The sequence below is a fragment of the Sturnus vulgaris genome, unplaced genomic scaffold, assembly GCF_052056855.1.
Source record: "Sturnus vulgaris isolate bStuVul1 unplaced genomic scaffold, bStuVul1.hap1 Scaffold_198, whole genome shotgun sequence".
In the NCBI taxonomy this organism is placed as follows: domain Eukaryota; kingdom Metazoa; phylum Chordata; class Aves; order Passeriformes; family Sturnidae; genus Sturnus; species Sturnus vulgaris.
In genome coordinates this window covers 1,454,293-1,470,212 of record NW_028276185.1, presented here as the reverse complement: position 1 = coordinate 1,470,212, position 15,920 = coordinate 1,454,293, and the positions used below count along the sequence as shown (strand labels likewise).

The 15,920-nt window shown below is 51.8% G+C and overlaps 1 protein-coding gene across 1 annotated transcript in view; it reads left to right on the top strand.

Annotated features, from left to right (window-relative positions):
* Window positions 1-15,920, top strand: part of LOC148217875 (uncharacterized) — a 115,844-nt gene that overhangs the window by 45,091 nt on the left and 54,833 nt on the right. The window contains 1 exon segment of the mRNA XM_088158431.1: window positions 3,340-3,887. Coding sequence (XP_088014557.1) covers window positions 3,340-3,887 — 548 coding nt within the window.

The window sequence follows — 15,920 nt, the reverse complement described above, 5'->3', positions numbered from 1 at the left end:
AAAGATGCTTTTTAGCCTGATCATTCAGCCATTTCACAGAGGCTTCTTCTACCACTTCTTGTCCTCCTGATTGCAGCAAGTCATCCACATCCTGCATTAACCCAATCCCTGGGGTGGGGTAAATTCTTGTGATATTTTCTGCAAGGCTTGCTCCAATAAGGCTGGTGCTTCCGTGCATCCCTGCAGAAGGACCGTCCATGTCTTTTCCATTTTCCCTTCTACATCTTACTCCCACTAAGAGGCAAATTCTAGTTTACCACCCTGTGTAAGTGGGCGTCCCCAGAAAGCATCTTTGCCATCAAGGACTGAATGGTGTCAGTGTGAGGAGGGCACCTGGTTCAAGATGGTGTAAGGATGTGAGAGCCCCTGGGTGCTGGGGCCGCCTTGGGCCCTGGGGTTCATCCCTCAGGGGCTGTAGAAACTCTGCCATGGCCTTTGCCTTCCCCTTGGCCTTTTCCTCCTCCCTTCTTGCATTCCTCTGCTGTGCCTTTGTGACCAAGTGCTCCAGGGGCTTCTTCTGCCCCTCCTGCAGCCCCCTCAGTGCCTGGGGGTGCTCATCCTCTGACAGCTGCCGAGCTTTCTGCTAAATCATTCCTTTCTGCAGTGACCCAAGGAAAATGCTTAAAAGCTAATCTGGATCCTTGCACGTCCAATGCCCATTTCCCAGCTGTTCCTTCGTGCTGCTCCTTGTGCTGTGGCTGCCGTGGCCAGCCCGTATCCCAGAGCCGGTGCCTGTCCTGCCGCAGTGTCCAAACGCGGCCCCCCCGGCGGGCAGGGCCGGCAGCTCCACGGGGCCGGGCAGCGGCCGGGGCGTCCCGCAGCCTCCTGGGGGCCGGGGGCCACTGCCGGGCCTGCAATTGCCGGGGGGTGCTGGGCTCAGGCAGCGCCCGGCGCTGAGCCCCGGCTGCCCCACAGCCCCGGCCCGGCCCCGCAGCTCCCCACAGGCCCCCAGCCCGTGCTCCCGGTGCCGCCCCTCTGCACCCGCTCCTGCCGCTGCCCAGCACAGAGAAACCCCCTGCAATCCTGACCTCCTTGTGTGCCTGTCCTGGCAACCGGGGATACAAAGGATCTGCAGCAGCTGGCAACTTCTGACGATAAGAGCCCGCTGACAAGCATCCCCATCCTCAGTATTTTTCTCTTTCCCCTCTTTTCCATTATCCATTTTCTTCCCACATAGATTGCTCCTGCTTCTTCTCTCCTGAACCATATTCCTGCACGGTCTCCTTCACCCAATCCCTTCTCAGCACACCAACAGCATCCATCCCCTGTTGTCTAAATCCCTTCTCGACTTCCCTGATTGCCCCCCGTGGGGGTCCCTGTCCTTGATTACCTCTGGGAGAATGTGCAAACTCCCTCAAGATGCTCCCAAGGGACCCTACAGAGATATTTTGGGATCATCATCCCTTCTGCCGAGAGCCCTTCCTGGCTTTCCCTTTCTACCCTCCATGGGTGCCCTGCCATGTTCAGTCCCCGAAGATCCCACTGTAGTCACTGCTGAGATTTTCAGTGCTCTCTGGCTGCCGACTCTTCCCAGCCCCCCTGATCTGTGACTTGTCTGTCTCCTGGTCACTCTCGGGTACACAGTCTGTAGGAATTACTGCGTTGGGATTGTAGGGACAAACTGAGGCGCTCTGGTCTTGATGTTTGCAGTTTATTTGGTAGGGCGTGGGTATATATAAGGCCCTGCTAGGAACTGCAGCTGCAGCTCAAAGCAGGACGGAGAGAGAGGGACAGAGCAAGAGTTAGAGCAGAGAGCGTAAGAGAGTAAGAAAGATGGCAAGAGTAAGTGCATAAGAGTGAGATTTTCCCGTTTACGTTACAAGAAATTTCCTTCTATGTTGAATATGCTAGTTTCCACTAACCACTCTTCTAGAAGATACAAATTCTCTAACATTTGTATGCAACCTATAGGAATGACTATATTACCATGTTTTACTGCTTTTCTTATCTCTAAATTTTACCTGGGACCCTTCGTGCCATGCCTAGGGAGGATGTCTGTTTGCTTTTTGGTATTCGCAGCATCTAACATGATCTAAACAAAGGGGCCTTCAGGCATTCAGTTGCTTTCAGCCACACAGTCAAAAATGGCTATCATTTCTATTTTGCTTATATTTTTCCTAGTCTCAAAGTCTTTTGTTAGGCACTCGTATTGATAAGGTTTCCCTAATTCATCCTTCCCAAGCCCAGTCCATGCCCGATGCCGCCGCCACCCAAGGGAGCCGATCACCCAAACTGGGTGAGGCACCTTCAGCTCCACACACTGCCCTCCACCCCAGGCGGGGGAAGGAATTCCTGCCGACCCCCAAGGTGTGTGGAAAAATTCACATCACCAGAGGTTTCTGTGCTCAAATAAGACAGAGGAGTCTTATAAAAGCAATTTCATTCATAAAACAAGAGAGAGGCCATGAGCTATTTCCCATGGCGTGTCTGCAATTGTTGGAGAGCACAGCCTCCTTTTCATCCTAATTTTTCCAGTTGCATCTCCCTCTCCCTTTCCTCATTGGATGAAGTACTTGAGAGGTACAGATTTCCCAATGCACTCACTGCTTCATCCCCTGAATATGCACCTCACTTTTGTATAGCTAACGATATTCACGGATCTGTTTAGTGTTTGTTCTTCTTCTGGGAGTTCATGAATTGAGCAGGAGCTTGGCTGAGCAGCAGTCTGTGTGGTCAATTAATAACATTTTCTGACCCTGATGGCTTCTGCTGTCCCTTCCTTATGTCCACGTCCCCGGCCCTGTGTCCAAGCGGATTCGCAGCATGTGTTTGTAGAGACCCTTTGCTGTTGTTCCTTGCATGGGGGTCCCCCGTTTTGGGGCCATCCCCCCTGGAGCAGGGTGTCCCGGCTTGGTGCAGCCCCGCCCCTCGGGCAGCGCTGAGCCAATGAGAGCGCGCGGCGGTGATGACGCAGCAGTGTCCAGGCAGAGCCGCAGCTCCCAGCGTTGCCCACCTGGAGCCACCTGCGCCCGGCCCGGGCCCCAACGCCCCCCGGCAGGGGATTTGTGGGAGGGGGGAGCCCCAAGGCCGGTATCCCCAGTGCTGTCCTGGCATTTTGGAGGTTCTTACAGACACAACATATCCAATGACTTCTTGAGATGAAGATGGGCAAGGAGGAACCTCCAGTCTAAAGCGTTTTCCTCCTCTTTTTCCCCCCAAACCAGGATTTTTCATTGCCAAGGCGTGAGTGGATGGAGGAGGAGGATAAACCCCAGAGATGCCTCACGAGGAGAGGCTGCAAACCCAGCCCAGGGAGCTGCGAGGAGGAAAGACCCTCCCTGAGCCGGGAAGGCGGCCGGAGATCCAGGCAGAGCTCAGAGCTGGTGGAGAAGCCTCCTGGAGGGGAGAAGCCCCACGAGTGCTTGGAATGTGGGAAGGGTTTCAGCTACAGGTGTAGGCTGATCCGGCACCAGGTGATCCACACTGGAGAACGGCCCTATGAGTGTGGGAAATGTGGGAAGAGCTTCAGAACTATTTCTCATCTGATGGAGCACCAGGTGATCCACACTGGGGACCGGCCCTACACCTGCTTGGAATGTGGGAAGAGCTTTCGATGGAGCACCAACCTGAGAAGCCACCAGCGCATCCACACTGGGGAGAGGCCCTACGAGTGTCCCAAGTGTGGGAAGAGGTTTCACAGCAGCTCCAATCTCCTCCTACATGAGCGGATTCACACAGAGGAGAGGCCCTTCCGCTGCCCCGACTGCGGGAAGGGATTCAATCGCAACGACATCCTCATCAGGCACCAGCGCATTCACAGTGGGGAGAGGCCCTACGAGTGTCCTGAGTGTGGGAAGAGCTTCTCACAGAGCTCTAACTTGACCAAACACCAACGGAGGCACCACTAAGGGAAGCCCTGTGAGTGCCCCGAGTGTGGGAAGAGCTTCGTGCTCTGCTCCAGCTCCATCCCCCATGGGAGGATCGGTGTTGGATGATCCCCAGTGACCCCCGTTGGGCAGAGCCCTGGTGATCCCTGTTGGGAAGAGACCTGGCTGGGGGGGGTCTCTGCATCATCCTGTCTCCCTGTGGGCACCTGGATGAACACAGGGGCAGGAACGTCTATCAGGGCCCAAACTGACATTGGGAATTCCTTGCGGAGAGCAGATTTGTTGAGTTTGATCCCCAGAAAATCTTCTGTGTTCAATCCTATCTCCTGCTGGCATCCAGGAATACTGAACAGTCTTGGAGATCTTTTCCAACCTCACTGATTCCAGGATTTTCATTTCCTATTGCCCAAGGTTGTCTTCTACAGCCAAATGGTGATGAACTGAGGCAAAAATCAAGATTTTAGAGACAGTGGGGTGGAAAGTCCTCCAAAAATTATTTTTCCCTCCCACTCAAGCACATAGGACCTCAGCTCACACAGACAAGGCAATCCTTTTCTTTTAGCCTCGATTTGCTTTTCATTTCATCCTTTTAAAACAAGTAACACAGTTGAAAATAAAGACACTGAACTGAGACATGGGTGTGGATACGGAGGGACAAAAACATGGTGGGGCACAGACATGGAGAGTTGAATCATGGCTTTAAAGAGTTAAGATTTTTGCTAAGGGTAGAAGGAGTTTCCATGGCCAAGATGTAAGTTAGGTAGGTAATTACTTGATGCTTAGGCAAGAGCTAATTGGTATAATTATCTACTATTATGAACTTCGGTATAGAAGAACATAAAATAATAAACCGTTATTTATGAAGCACGAGGCCTTGGATCGTGCCAGAGGGTCACGGAGACCTGATGAAGACTCTCCTGACTTCATCCTTTGAGACCACTGACCCATTTCGAGACCACCGACCCAATTCAAGAGAAGAACTGCGCATGCTTGAATGACGAATGGGCTCATTTTAATATGGGATGGGGATGGGAGGTGCTGGGGTTATGCACATGTATTGTATGTAAGGTCTTGGGCAATAAATAGAGGGCAAAGAACCTTGTTCGGGGCGGTCACGCCTTTGGGAGGTGACTCCCGTGCCAGTGAATAAACACACCACTTTGTAACTTTAATTAGTTACAGTGCCTTTGTCCGTGATTATTCCGGTTTTTAATGATTCAAGGGGACAAACTGTGGTCACGTGGGGACACTGCAGGGTCATCTTAGTGACCCAAAACAGGACAGGTGACTTCAGGGTGGCCCCGATGTCCCCAAGGCAAAGGCACCAAGGTCCCCAGTGTCCCTCGGGGTGACAGTGCCGCCCCCATGTCCCCACCCTGTCCCTGCATCCCGGGCTGCCTCCAGCTTTCACATCACTTCCTTGTGTCCCTCCACCGAGGTTCCCAAGGCCACCACGATGTCCCCGAGGGCCTGGGCAGCTCTGGGGAACCCCTGTTGCCATGTCCCACATGTGTCACCATCATGTCCCTGTTAACAGCGTCTACCAAGTACCCCAGGTGCCATGTCACCGTGTCCAGCTGCCCCTGGACATCTGCAGTGTCCTTGCTGGTGGCCGCGGTGGCCTCGGCGCTGGCCCTGGCGGTCGCCACCCCCTGGGCACAGTCACGCAGGTGCTGGGCCATGGCCCAGTGCTCACAGGCGATGGTGGCCAGGTGTCACCACGATATCACCGAGGCCTGCAGGGTCACCTGGCAGGACACGGCCACTGTGCCCAGAGCCAGCAGCAGGTGACTGTCTTTGGTCACCCCCAGGGCAGAGTGTGCCAAGTCCAGAGACACTGCGGGGACATGGGGACACCGCACAGGTGGCACCGGGGACATGGCAGCAGGGCAACCAGCACAGTGGCACCTGAGCAGTGGCACCAAGAACACCCCAGAGCCACCAGCCCAGGGCTGCCCCAGTGTCACCATCCCAGTGCCACCCGTTCAGTCTGAGTGTCACCAGCCCAGTGTCCCCAGTTCAATCCCAGTGTCCCCAGTTCAACCCCAGCGCCACCAGAGCTGCCCCAGTGTCCCCAGTCCTGTCCCAGTGTCACCAGCTCACTGTTCCCAGTTCCTTCCCAGCCCAGTGTCACTGCCCCATTGCCACCATACCAATTTCACCATCCCAGTGCTCCCAGTTCCCTCCCAGTGTCTCCAGTCCATCCCAGTGTCCAGTGTCTCCAGTCCATCCCAGTGTCCCCCATCCTGTCCCAGTGTCCCTGTCCCAGTGCTCCTAGTTGTGTCCCAGTGTCACCATCCCAGTGCTCCCAGTTCAATCTGTGTCTCCAGTTCCCTCCCAGTGCCACCACCCTATTGTCCCCATACCAAAGTCACCATCTCAATGTCACCAAACCAGTTCCCTCCCAGTGCTCCCAGTGCCAGCCCAGTGTCCCCCATCCTGTCCCAGTGCTCTTGTCCCAGTGCTCCCAGTTGTGTCCCAGTGCCACCAGTTCCCTCTCAGTGTCACCATCCCAGTGCTCCCAGTCCCATCCCAGTGCTACCCCCCCATTGTCACCATACCAGTGTCACCAACCCAGTGCCACCAGTTCTGTCACCACCCAAGTGCCACCAGCCTGGTGTCACTAACCCAGTTCCAGCCCAGTGTCCCCAGTCCTATCGCAGTGCCACCAGTCCTGTCCCAGTACCACATCCCCAGTGTCCCCATACCAATGTCATCACCAGCCCAGTGTCCCCAGTGCCATCCCAGTGTCCCCCATCCTGTCCCAGTGTTCTTGTCCCAGTGCTCCCAGTTGTGTCCCTGTGCCAGCCCAGTGCCACCCCGTCATTGACCCATACCAGTGTCACCAGCCCAGTGCCACCGGTCCTGTCCCAGTGCCACTAGCCCAGTGCTCCCAGTGCCAGCCCAGTGCTCCCAGTGCCAGCTCAGTGTCACCAACCCAGTGTCCCCAGTTCCATCCCAGTGCCACCAGTTCTGTTCCAGTGTCACCAATCCAGTGTCACTGGTCCTGTCCCAGTGTCCCCAGTGCCATCTCAGCATCACCAGTGCCACCCATGGCACCACCCCAGTGTCCCCAGTTCAGTCTCAGTGTCCTCAGTCCTGTCCCAGTGCCACCAGCCCAATGCTCCCAGTTCCATTCCAGTGTCCCTGTCCCATCCCAGTATCCCCCATCCTGTTCCAGTGCCCCTGTCCCAGTGCTCCCAGTTATGTCCCAGTGCCCCCAGTTCCATCCCAGTCCCATCCCAGTGTCACCATCTCATTGTCCCCATACCAATGTCACCATCTCAATGTCACCAAACCAGTTCCTTCCCAGTGCTCCCAGTGCCAGCCCAGTGTCCCCATCCTGGGACAGGGGAAGGTCTCTACTGGTCCATACTGGTCTGTACAGGTCTGTACTGGCCCATACTGGTCTATACTGATTTATACTGGTTTATACTGGTTTATACTCCTACAAAGCACCATCAGCCCCACGGCTGGCCCATGCCCAGCCTGGAGCCCAGATCACCCAAACTGGTCTGTACTGCTCTATACTGGTCCATACTGGTTTATACTGGTCCACACTGGTTTTTACTCACACACAGCAGCACACAGCACCATCAGCCCCATGGCCAGCCTGTGCCCAGCCCATAGCCAGCTCTGGCACTGCTGTGCCCCTTCCTCCTCCCGCTCCAGCATCATCATCACTGCTGCCTCAGCCAGGACCGCTTGGAGCCCCGCAGCTCCTGCTCGTCCTCGTCCCCCAGGGTCCCCCGGGCCACCGCCGGGGCCACCTCGGCCTTTCTGGCCTCCTTCAGCTCTTCCAGGGCCACTTGGGCCTGATACAGCGTGACCTTGCCTTCAGCCAGTGCCGTGGGGACGGTGCTTGGTGTCCTCAAGGCCTCGGCCAGGGCCACCAGGGCCACCAGGGCCACCAGGGCTCAGCACCACGCGGTGTCCACCTGGGCCAGCTCGGGGGGGAGGGCAGGGGGGGACAGCTGGGGACAGGAAATGGGGGTTAGGGGGCGGGGGAGGGGTTGGGGAGTTCTGGGGAGGGTTTGGGTGGGGTTTGGGTTGTTCCAAGTGAGAATTCTCAAGGATTTGGGGTTTCCCAGATGAGGCTGCAGGGGGTTTTGGAGTTCCCAGGTACCCAGATGAGATTTTTGGGGGGGATCCCAGGTGAGCATTCCCAAGGATTTGGGGTTTCCCAGGTGAGGGTCCAGGGGGAGTTTTGGGGTTCTCAGTATGATAATTGATAAAAGATTCGTGTTAATCACAAAAGCATTGGGGTTTATATAAACCAGAATACTAAGCTCTGAAGTGAAGCATGGACACTAGATAATGGAAATTATATGATAAAATAATTCTGTTTAAAATCACTTTGTTATATTACGTTGTATTATGTTACATTATAATATGTTATGTTATGTTTTCCAAATAAGTTGTATTGGCTACCAGCTTGCAAAATCAGACTTCCCAGAAAGCCCTTCCTGCCTTTGTCTGATCAATGCTGCCTATCTCAAGGACCAGACTTCCAGAACTTCCCTGGTGGTTATCTACAAGGACCAGATGGCTATCTGTGACTGATTATCACCCAAAGGCTTTGTGAATTTGTGTAAGGATGTTTATTCAACCACCACTGCTTATGACAACAAAAAACCAAAAATTATTGATTACAACGAGAACCCACAGTATAAGAAGAGGCTGCAAACCAGGGTTGGGTGGAGCGTGGAGTGGGCGGTGACCCCTCACGTTCCCCAGCGCTGCTTGCTCTTTCTATATCAAATAAAGCAATCTAAATTTTGCTGAATATAGAGACTTTTGTCTCTCATTTATAACAGTAACAACTGTAGTACTCTTTCTAACAGTTCACATCACACATTTTGCTCAAGTCCCTTGGGTTCATGGAGCTTGAGCAGGTAAAACTATCTTGTCAAATACCAGCAATAGTCCACTGACAATTTTAAGTGCCAAAATCATCAACCAGTACTTTTCCATTGATGATGTGGTGCCTACCAGATCAACAGTGTTACTAATTTTAAGAGATACAAATGCTATAACTTATTCTAAAAGATGATGTAGATTGCTTTCTGGTTTTGTTTGAACTGAACACGTGAGGAAGGTGAGAGCCTTGATGTCCACGTTTGCTCTGGCTACACAATGGTTATTAAATACTCTAAGAACAGACATAGTATAACTTCAGAGGATTCCATGGTGTGCATGTATTCCAAGGAAGACCTTCCCAGCAGGGCTGACAGCACCTTCTTGTACACCTCCCACACAGCCAGGGAGAAATTTATGGCAGAAGTCAGGCATGGACACATACAAAACCACCGAGAAAAGAGAGAATGTACTCACAGTAAATGCATATAAGACAAAACCCCTCAAAACACTATCCCTTACATACATATACCAAATATTACTATTAAGTTTCTGTTAAGTATTGGGTAAGCCAATTCGGCAGTATACAGATGTAGTGATTCTAGACTACTAATACATCTAACCTGTTACACAGCTCTAAAAATGGATTGCATGTAAGGTTGTCACCCTTTTTTGGTGGGGAGGCAGGACAGTTGGTAATTAGATTCGGCTCCTTGTCCTATTATTTTGATCTTGTGTATTAATATAAAACAAATGGGTACTGTTGTATATAGTTGGTTTTTCTAAAAGAACTCATTAAGGAATACGTCACACAAGCAATATTTGACTACATTCCCTACATATTTAATTTCTAAGTACATAAGCTTCATTTGGATTCCAAAATGCCTTGGAAAGTGTGAAACACCAAAGAGTAAATGCCAGTGCATCATCCACCACCTTTTGTGCAAAAGGATTCATTCAACAGCTGTGTGAGAAACCAGACACTGCATCCAGATCATAACTCAATAATGTACCTGGAAAGTGACACAAAGGGAATAAATATATGCCAGCAGCCATGGAGGTCAGCATGGGAGTCCTGTGTCCAGATGTCAAACAGATGCAAGTACAGATGTGGATCAGTCAGAGAGCGCTGGTACTGGGCACAGGACGCGAGACCACGCCGCGAGGGGCACTCGTTATGGGCCACTCACCGGGGCTCACTCCTTCGCCAGAGGCCACTCAGTTCCTCGCCGGGAGCCGATCCCTCTCTCGCCGGGGGTCGGTTTCTCTCCCACCGGGGGTCGGTCCCTTCCCCACCGCACTCCGCTCCCCCACGCCGCCCCGGCCGCCGCCGCTCCCACTCTGCCGCACCAACGGCCCCTCAGCCGGGCCCGGCCCCTCCGGGCCCCGCCCCCGCCCACCGGCCCCAGCCAATCCCCGCCCGCCCCGCCCGTCCCACGGCTTCCCATTGGTGGCCGAGCAGCGCGAGGGGCGCAGGCCCCGCCCCCGTGGCGGTGCTCGCGCCCAGGGTTCGGCCGTCACCGGGGCAGCGGCGGAGCGGGGCCCGCGCGCAGCGGCCGCTCCTGCAGGGCTGCGCTGCGAGCTCCGGCAGCAACAACAGCGGGGGCAGGAGGCGCTTCGGCCAGCGGGCACGAGGGATCCATAAATAAACCCCAACGTTCTGCAAGAGTGGGAACGGGTGTCCAAAGAAATAGCTTACACCTGCACTTGGGTTACAACATCCCCCTGTAGGGCTACGGGCTGGTGACTTCAGGCGGCCACAGAGCTCTTAAGGGGAACTGGGCTGACTTGACTTGTTACCAAAGTGGCCAAAGAGTCCCGAAATCAGACTGGGCCCCTTGGAGTTGTTACTGAACTGTCCACATTCCACTGATCATTCCCTGCAATTTCCAAGCATCCCACAGAAAAAGACCTCGAGGTGCTGGCCCAGAGCTGCCGAATATGAGCCCAGGTGTGCCCAGGTGGCCAAGAAGGACAATGGCATCCTGGCCAGTGTCAGCAATAGTGTGGCCAGCATGACCAGGGCAGTGACGGTCCCCCTGTTCTGGCCACTGCTGAGGTCTCACCTTAATCCTGGGGTCAGCTTTGTATTCCTCACTACAAGAAAGACTTTGAGGTGCTCGAGTGTGTGCAGAGAATTGAGCTGGGGCAGGCTCTGGAGCACAAGTCAGATGAGAAGCGGCTGAGGGAGATGGGGGCTCAGCCTGCAGGAAAGGAGGCTCAGGGAGGACCTTCTCTCTTTCTCTACAACTCTCTGGAAGGATGCTGGCTTAGGAGGGATTCCTAGAGATAAAGTATCTGTCCCATGACCCTTTGTGCCAAAAAGATGGTCGCTGTGTCTTTAGGATTTGACAGCCAGGAAGCCTTGAGTAGGATAGAGGGATTTGCTTTAGGGCACGAGTTTTTAAAGGCTGCCTAGGCAGTTTCAGATTGTGCTAAAGGTGTACGCTCTACACGAGACTTTGTCGGGGTTGGGTCCTGCCTGTCAGAGTCTGGAAAAGGTAATCTTTTTTGAGACATCCTGAGGGGCTGGGAATGTGTGCTAGGAGTAGATCAGATCTCTGGGAAAGTAGTGCTCTGCTCCACGATGTCTGTCAGTCATGGCACGCTGGAGGCACCCAAGTGGCCAAGAGACCAGAAATCCCTCCTGGGAGGAAGGCCCAGGATGGGCTGAAAAGGTTTGGGGCCACCATAGGAAAGAAGGATCCCCATAAGGCAAGCACATGATCCTTTAGCCCTACCTTCATCTTGGAGTTTTACATCACTGGAACCCAGGACTCCATAGACAGATGTCTGTTTTTCTATATCTTTCCTGTCTTTCTGGTTCCCTCTTTCTTCTCTCTCACGGAAGGTAACATCAAATGAGTGTAAAGATTTTCTATGTTTGGTGAGCTAAGTCTATGCTGTGATAAGTGGTGTTGTGTTTACTCTTTTGACAATGTTCCTTAATTTTCTCTGGTTTGCCTGTAAACGTTTTTGCCAGTTTGCTAGTAAACTGTGTGCTTTTAACCTCTTGAGAATATCTGGTTGGGAATTATCCTTTGCGCCTACCTAGAGCAAAAGAATGTTGGTTTAATCCTGGAATTCAGTGACTGGGGTGCAACCCTGGCTGCTTCCCTTCCATCAGTGGATCAGTGCAGTCAGTTGCATGGTTGCTGCGGGAGCTTTTGTGCATTCGGCTTCGGGACTTTGCTACGCTGCCATTCGGCAATGGGATCCAATGTGCCTGCTTTCCCTGCCTCCGTGCTGCTCGGGAATGCAGAGCCGGAGCGCGGTGCGCCGCCTGGAGCCGGGGCAGTGTCCGCCGTCACCCGAGTGCCCGGGGGAATCGCTGCCTTCGCTGCCTTTTGTCCGAGCGGCCGCTGCCCCTCCGTGAGGGCCCGAGCGAGCACCGGAGCGCCCCCTGCTGGCCGTGACTGACCCTGGCCCCGCCCCCTGCTGGCCGTGAGTGACCCTGGCCCCGCCCCCTGCCGGCCGTGACTGACCCTGGCCCCGCCCCCTGCTGGCCGTGACTGACCCTGGCCCCGCCCCCTGCTGGCCGTGACTGACCCTGGCCCCGCCCCCTGCTGGCCGTGACTGACCCTGGCCCCGCCCCTGCCCCGCAGCCTCTCCCAGCGCCCCCTGCCGGGTTTGGTCATAACTGCACCAAAGGGCAAACAGCGCTCAGCAGGGGCAAACTCCTGCGTTTGTGCTGTTTGTTCTGTTCTGATCTGTACATGTTTCATACTAAAGAATTGTCACTCCTTTTCCTGCACTTTTACTTGGAAGCTCCATAACTTTAGAAGTTATAAGGATTTGGAGGGACGGGTCTTCTTTCCATTCCAGAAAGTTTCTCACCTTTCTTAGCAGACATCTTTCCTTTTAAAACAAGAGAGTTTGCTAAAATACCCAAACCGGGGAAAATGTAATGATTTCATGTTCTTCATAAATTCACATACAAGGAAACTGGGCTATCTTTCCATTTTGGTGATATTTTCGCAAAGGTAAGTACATTAAGATTTGAATTCTACCCTTTTCTTCTCAAGCAGTGCATTCCTTCAAGTACAAAAGCAACAAAGTCATTATAGGTAACTGCGGCAGAATATGCTGTTGCTGTTACTGTTACAGGGACTCCCAGCTCACTTCACTCCTCTCTGTTATTGCTCCCCAGTGAAGAAGAGTCACATTTTCTTTGTCTGGCAGTCGAATATCGTATCCTGCTTCTACCAGTTCTTTGCATCGCTCTGGCATTCCACACCCTAAATGAGACAAAACTGATTTACTTATCATTTTGTTCAATATCCTCCAGTTTGGAGACAGTTGCATCCAACAGAAAAAATCCATCTCAGGAAGCATCACCCAGCATTTCCTACTTGAGCAAATTCCACGTTGCATTCAAAGGAAGCCTTGTAAAAAGGGTGAGGCTGTGCCCTGAGGAGTAGATGTTTCAATTTAACAAACCTGCCTGAAACGCTTTTGATTTATTTACAATAGTAGCCGTGATTTTTCTTCTTCCACTACAGGGAGAAAATGAAACTGAAAATGCTTCCTTTGTAAAAATGGAAGCTTTGTAACAATGGACATCACACTCCTGGTGAAAATGTGTCACTGCCCTTGGAGAATTGGCAGTCACCGCTCACAGGACATTAGAAAAGGGATAATTATCACTCCCAGCTCAGCCTCCAGAGCCGGGCTGACACACAGAGCTCTTGCCACCCCCTCACGGTGGGGTCCTGGCTGTAAGGATCACAGCTTGGGTCAGGCCTTTGGGTAGAGACTTGGAGAGACATTCAGGGTACAAAAGGGTTGGCAGCTCTCAGGAAAGAAAAGAAAAATTAAAGAGCATGTGCATTTATTTTAAAAAGTAAAAAATCCCAAGCCCTGTTTTGGTAGGTCAGGGCAGTAGACAGAAGGTGGCACAGATTTGTAGCTGGTGCATTCCTGCAACTCGACCTGTTACTGTGCTTTCCATCTCTGTCAGTTGTTTATAGGGTAAAGGAAGATATTTGGGGCAGTACAATGGGCCCAACACCATGGGAGCAAGTTCAGGATCTCAACAGCGTTCAGTTATGAATGATCAGGAAACCCGAGAGACAAAGTCAGGGTTTTTTTCTTATCCTGAACGTGGAGAAGGGGAAATTCAGAGCTGACAAAAATATACCGTATTGGGGTGATCAACTGCAGGGAGAACTCTCCCTTGCTGGTCAGGAGGTGTGTCTTGGTTTGAAAGTCTGCTAGGGAAAGCAGGGCCCTCTCTTGAAATGGAGAAAATAAAACCATTCCCTTTGAATTAGTATAATTTTGAAATTAAGGGGCTCTCAGGCAAAGATATGGAGATAGGAATAACAACAACTCTGTAATTAACAACAAACAGAACAGGAGCCCAGTTCCAGTCTCTGGGCCACGGGCACTTTCCCCTTTGGTGCAGTTGCTGTCACAGCTGGCAGTGAGCTCTGGCAGGCTCCTGATGGGCAGGTGCGACGATCCCCGTGCGGCTGCAGGGGCACTGGGGTGATGGCAGCTGTGTCCCAGATGGGAAGGGATGGAGGAGAGGCAGGATGCTGGGAAAACAGCAAGCTGAAGCAGGAGGGCGTCCAAGCAGGGCTGCGGGCTCCAAAACAGAGAGGCAGCTCCCGGCGTTGGGATGGTGGGGGGGTAGCAATGACCTTTCTGCTCCGAGAGCCAAAAGCGAGCGAGAGCCAGCAACTGCCCCCACCCTCATTTACCTGCTTCCAATCTCACCGTGTTCCCCCTTTCCCTCCCCCCACCCTCCGAGAGAAACTCCCAAAAAACCAGGGACGCTCTCCCTGGTGCTGGGACCCAACCATCAGTGCTTCTTAGCATGTCAATGGGAAAAAAATTCCACAGGCAGAGAGGAAAGGAAAAACCAACCCCCAACAGACGCTCATCCAGTTCTTCACTGATTTGAGGTTTATCAGGTGTTGCAGACACTGGGATGATGGTACAATGTTTTAATGCTTGTTAATCATCTATTTTCACAAGTGTTATTAATTATATCTGTTATAGGAAATGTTTTGTATTGTTATATCAGAATTATTCCCAATTACTGTAAGTTTTTGGTTTTATTACATGTATTGTTTTGTTTTGAACTTCCTTTCATGGCAAGAATCATGCATGCTGTTTTTAAAAGAAAGAAGGGGGAATTAGTTCTAAATATTTATATATTTATAATTTTTTTTGCAGTATTTATACCAAAAAAAAGTAAAATATTTCTATGTAAGGCTCCTCAGTTGAATGTACAATGACAAAGTCTAATTAATTCATGAACTTAAGGAGAAGGTATGCATGTGTTTTTGTCATCAACAAGTTCAAAGCAGTCACCTGTTTATTCAGCCAAACATCAGTTGCCTCCAAGAAAATGAAGCCCAGGGAGAAGAAAAAGAACCTAATCACCATGCAGCCTTCGTGGCCAGAACAAAACCAGAAGTAGGAGTGCCAAGACATGGCTGTGTCTGGAAATTTACAGGCAAACTGCCAACAAAAGCCTTGTGTCATCATCATGGTATAGAGTTCCTACTAACCTTCTTCAGTTATTCCCTGTTCCAGGATCCAAGAGCACATTCAGTGATGTCAAAGATCAACATTTCCAGCTAATGGACTATTTGGACTTTAAAACAATGGTCATTTATTCCCATTTCCCTAGGACACACTGGACATTATTCTTTTGTTTTCTCATGCTGTGAAACCCTGTGTCAATGACATGATAGAATTTGTTTTGTTGATTGTAATCGGTCTTTTATGTATCTTATCCCATATCTAAGAGATAACCAGTGATAACCTTAATGAGATAACACCCTCACAAGAGAGAGCTATTTTATCATCAGAACATATGAGCCTTCTTTGAATTAATGAAAAAGGGTGAGATGTTGCAGTCAGGTAGACAAGTTATAAAAGAAAGGTCTCATAAAATCAGGTCTTGCTCTCTGCTAAATTAATAGCTAGCCTGTCACTTCTTCTATGAGCAGCTAAGTAACTTGCTTTTTCCCAGGTGAAAACAATCTTAAGCATGAAAAGAATTAACACAACAAGCTATTCTGGTAAGAGAACCATTTGCACCTGCAAGAAATAAGAAATCTGTCCTGCTGGGGACAAGGACGTTCATTCCCTTCCAGGAGCCCAATGCCCGGCTGGGGCTCCAGGGCAGGGGGTCCTTGAGCAGCTGCCCCAGAACCTCCGCCAGGGTCTCCCAGCGCAGCCGGAGCCGCTCGGCCTGGGGTCCCCAAAGGCCTCAGCGAG